The 4362-nt window shown below is 56.9% G+C and overlaps 1 protein-coding gene across 1 annotated transcript in view; it reads right to left on the bottom strand.

The window, feature by feature from the left end:
* Positions 1-268: 268 nt before the first annotated feature.
* The window catches only part of DIDO1 (death inducer-obliterator 1), a 30461-nt gene continuing 26367 nt past the window's right edge, over positions 269-4362 (bottom strand). Inside the window, exon 14 of the mRNA XM_006873387.1 lies at positions 269-3330. Within this exon, the coding sequence (XP_006873449.1) occupies positions 269-3330 (3062 nt within the window). The remainder of the gene's footprint in view (positions 3331-4362) is intronic.

The raw sequence follows: 4362 nt of genomic DNA, 5'->3' as shown, positions 1-4362 counted from the left end.
ATAAAAATTTTTTTTTTATTACAAAAGCATCAGAATTCAAAAGGTGTGAAATCATGTAAGAAACCATTATACACAAAATTACAGTAACTTTGAAGTCCACACTATTCTGTTTCTCATCTAAGTTCATAGCAATTTCAAAATCAATTTGTTCAACACATTTTATAAACTTGGCTTTTCAAAAGGGTCTTTGCCAGACAGAGCCTATATAAGGAATAACCACATTCCGAGTCCTTTCAGCAGACACTCTGTGTCTCAGACAGGGGTGCCTCTAGCACTGGGCAGAAGGGACTGGCCCTGCAGTGTCTGGGCCCCGAGGGGGGGCCTCTGGCTTGAGCTCGCGTATGCGCTCCTTGCTCCGGCTCCTGTCTCTCCGGTCTCGACCCTTGTCTCTGGCTTTGTCTCGCTCCCGGTCCCTACTTCGAGACCTGTCCCTGTCTCTCCTTCTGTCCCTGTCACGGTCCCGGTTTCTGGCTCGATCACGGCTGCGGTCCCACTCCCGGCTCCTCTCAGCCTCCCTCTCTTTGTCCCGGCTACTGTTCCTCGAGTCCTTGTCTCTGTGCCTATCCCAATCCCGGTCCCGGCCCCAGCTCTTGCCACGATCCCGCTCCCAGGCCTTCCCATGCTCCCGCTCCCGCCGTCTGTCCTCAAATGCCCGACCCTGCCGACCATCCTGCTGCGGGCCCTCAGACTCATCCAGGGCCTTCTCTTTGGGCCCAACTTCGAAGCGCTCTCTGGGCCTCCCCTCAAAGGCCTGGCCCCTGTACTCATGGCCTTTGCCCTCTCGGAAGTCGGATGGTGGCCATGGTGCATCAGGTTCCGGGCCAGGTGGGGGAGCGCTGGACCCTAATGTGGCAGCAGGCCCGACATCGTCCCAGCGGTCCTTCCTGAGCTGTGGGGGGTGGCTGGGGAGCTCCAGCAGGGGTCTAGGTGCTGGCTTTGACCCCTGAGGGGGCTGGCCCTGGAAGTGGAAACGTGACGGGGCTTGCTCATTTTTTTCCAAGAAAGGTGTGGAGCCCCTGGGCCCCCCGAACTGGAGAGGTGCCGGCGCCCTCTGGTTTGAGAAGCGTGGTGGGGAGTTCACTCTCTGCTCTTCAAACTGCGGCGGGGGTACGACCCTGGGTCCTGCCATGAAGTTTGAGGCCTGGCCCCTGGGTCCTTCAAACTGATTGGGGTGGGGCCCCCTTGGACCCACAAAGTGGCCAGGGGGCGGTCCACGCTGACCCCCAAACTGGGAGGGAGGGGGCCCTCCTCTGGGTCCTTTGAATTGTGACAGCAGTGGTCTTCTCTGGCCCCCAAACTGGAAGGGTGCAGAGCCTCGTGGACCCATGAATGGGGCTTGCTCCTGGCCTTCAAACTGGGCCGGGGAGCCGGCCATGTCCACATACGAGGTGTCCTGAAATTCTCTCTTCTCTCCATGGGGATCTTTGCGTTCCTCAAATGGGGGTGGTGCTACCCCTCTAGGCCCAAGGTAAGAAGGTGAGGGGCCCCTGGTGTCCCCGTAATGTGGCCCCTGTGGCCCTGAGAATAAGGAAGGGATGGACCCCTTCTGGGCCCCGAACCTAGCAGGCAAAGGCCCCCGTGGTCCATCATTATTGACAGCCTCTTCTGAAAATGGGGGTACTGGCCCCCTTGGTCCTGAAAAGCTGGGGCCACGGGGTCCTGACATTCCAAAAGTGCGCAGCACAGGCTCCCGCTGGCCCTGGGACTGCAGTGGAGGGCCCCCTCCTTTCTGCATGGACGATGGAGGAAACGGGGTGGCAACCTCACTGGGCCTGGGCTGGCTCCCCCTCTCTTCCTCTGGCTCAGCTCCTGAGCTGTCATTTCTCTCAGGGAATGGTGGGTTTCTAGGATCCTCACTCTGGGACGAAGCCAAAGATTTTTCCTGAGAGGTAAACACTGTGCTGGAGCACGGCGGCCTGAAGCTCTGCAGGGCGAAGGCGGTGCTGGGGGGTGTTGGCAGAAGGACTTTCCGTGCCGGCTTGGCAGCCGTGTCCCCTGTGCCCGGGGTCCGTGTTTCCTCCACCAGGGGCTTGCTCTCCAGGGGCGTACTGGGCTGGTCATCCTCAAGCACTGCTGGGGCCTTTTCTCCAGGTGATGGGGTGTTCAGTGGCCTTGCTGTCGCCTCGCTCTCCCCGCTCTCTGTGACCAGCCTCCTTGCTTGCCTCGGGTCCCGGCTAAGCCTGCCCTCTGCACTCTGGGCCACCTGGCTAGCGGTGGGGGGCAGGGCCGCTCTGTCTGGAGTCTGCGGTTCTGACTGGAACAGCTCCGCCTTGGTGATCGCTGACTTTGGCGGTGGGGACATGAGCGCGTCTGATACAGAGAAGTGGGCCATGGAGACCCCGACCGCGGCCCTCTGCTGCCGCAGTGCTTCCTCTTGCTCTTCTAGCTGTCTCTTCTGCTCCTCAATCTGCTTGTTCAGTTCTTCCAGCAGCTTCTGCTGCTCCACCAGAGATGGAGCGCAGTCTGCAGGCCTGTCCGCGGGACCGCTCTCAATGCCGGTGCACATTCGGTTGGGCAGGTCATCAATAGTGACTTTGGCTTCCTCTAGAATGGTCTCATCCTCTGGGTCGTACGCCACCTCCTCCCGCTCTTCAGGTGTGGGTTGAGCAGCCATGTCAGTTTGGGGACGTGGGGTATCGAAGGCTCTCTCTGGATCATACTCTTCCTCCGGGTCATAGGGACGATCATCCTCCTCCTCTTCCAGAACTTTCTCCTTTGAAAACTGTCCAAACTGCTGAACGATGGGGTCAAACAGGGGAACGGCCGACACCCCATCGTCTACCTTGCAGGTTTTGGAGTCTGGTAGGGGTGCCGGAGGGGGCTCCACAGATTCTTTGGCCAAGGGGTCAAATGATTTCTTCTTCCCAAACAGAGTTTGCAGGATATGCTCCAGGGGGGAGGCGGTCTTTGATGTAGCTGAAGCAGCGGCAGCAGTTGCAGCCGAAACGGCTGGGGATGAGGCTGACGTGGGGGCAGTACTGGGGGCTCCTGTTTTGATGGAGGACAGAATTTTTAACACGGATGATGAAGATGAAGCTGGAGGGACCAGTGGTTCTGGGGGCGGAGGTGGGGGCGGGGGTGGAGGCGGGGAACCGGGGGGCGTGCTGCTGACTGCAGAGTCTGAGGAGCAGAGCTGGTACTTGGGGGCCTTCTTGTCGGCCTGGGGAGCAGGGGTGGTTCTGGGATGGGATGAAATGTCCCCGTCTTCCTGTGGCTGAAGTCGGCTGCGCTTCTCCTCGATCTTGTCCACCTCTCCAGCAGTGCAAGGGCGCTTTACTTTTTGACATATTACTAACCCAAGGATTATATTCGGACGTGGCGACTCAAGACCTGAAAGACACAATATTTGTGTGAATTGTAGCATCTAGATTCGGTTTGATTCCTTTAAAAGCAAACTTAAGGGCTTTTTGTAGGTCCCGAAACAAAAGTGTGGCAGAACAGAACCGAGTGTAATCCAGAATCCAACACCCATGGGCCTGGGAGGCCACAAGTCCTGAGTACAAGCCGCAGAACCAAGGGCCTAACTCTTGAGGACAATGCCGCCCACTGGTGAGCATTTCCACTGCCGTGTCCTCGGATTGATAACCGCAGTCAGTCCCGCGGTGGTATGCACCAGAATCAAGCCTCGGTGAGCCGACTTCTCTTCTCTGCCTCTTGCTACATGAAGACAATGAAAAGGCCAGTCCTTTTACTCCTAACTTACATGAGTCTAAATATGCTAATAAACGTTCACCTTGGTTACAGTGATCAAAACAGCAGGTACCACTCGGTGCAGTCACTAGTACCTGGTTGTTGACATGCTACAGGAAGGCTGCGGTGACCTGCAGAGTCCATAAGCACCCAGAACCCACCGTGCACACACTGCCGGCTTGTGGCTGGTTAAGACAATTTTTAAAAAAGTCGTCCCCACCCCAACAGGCGATTTCAAGGCAGCGACAAGAAACAGACACGTCCTCCAATGTTCACTGCCGTACTTTTCAGTCAAGTGAAGGCCACCGTGTCCATCCACAGACAGACACGACATGGTCCACACTCACAATGGGATGCACCTGACACCGTGAAACTAGCCCGTCATACACAGACAAGTATTGTCGGATCTCATTTGTAAGCAGTAAGCAAATAGATGCTGTTGTTGGTTGTTAGGTGCCGTCGAGTCGCTTCCGACTCATAGCGACCCTGTATAGAGTTTCTGAGGAGCAGCTTGATGGGTTTGAACTGGCGACCTTGTGGTTCCCAGTCCAGTGCTGATCCTACAGCGCCACACCAGAAGTCCAAGCCAATATACAGAAACCAAAAATGACTTGTGGTTCCCAGGGGTGGGAGGAAGGGGACCGAGGCGTCTTTGCGTAGGGAGCACTGACT

This window comes from Chrysochloris asiatica, unplaced genomic scaffold (genome assembly GCF_000296735.1).
Source record: "Chrysochloris asiatica unplaced genomic scaffold, ChrAsi1.0 scaffold00238, whole genome shotgun sequence".
Lineage (NCBI taxonomy): Eukaryota > Metazoa > Chordata > Mammalia > Afrosoricida > Chrysochloridae > Chrysochloris > Chrysochloris asiatica.
The sequence above is the reverse complement of the archived record's forward strand: the minus strand, read 5'-3'. Positions and strand labels throughout refer to the sequence as shown.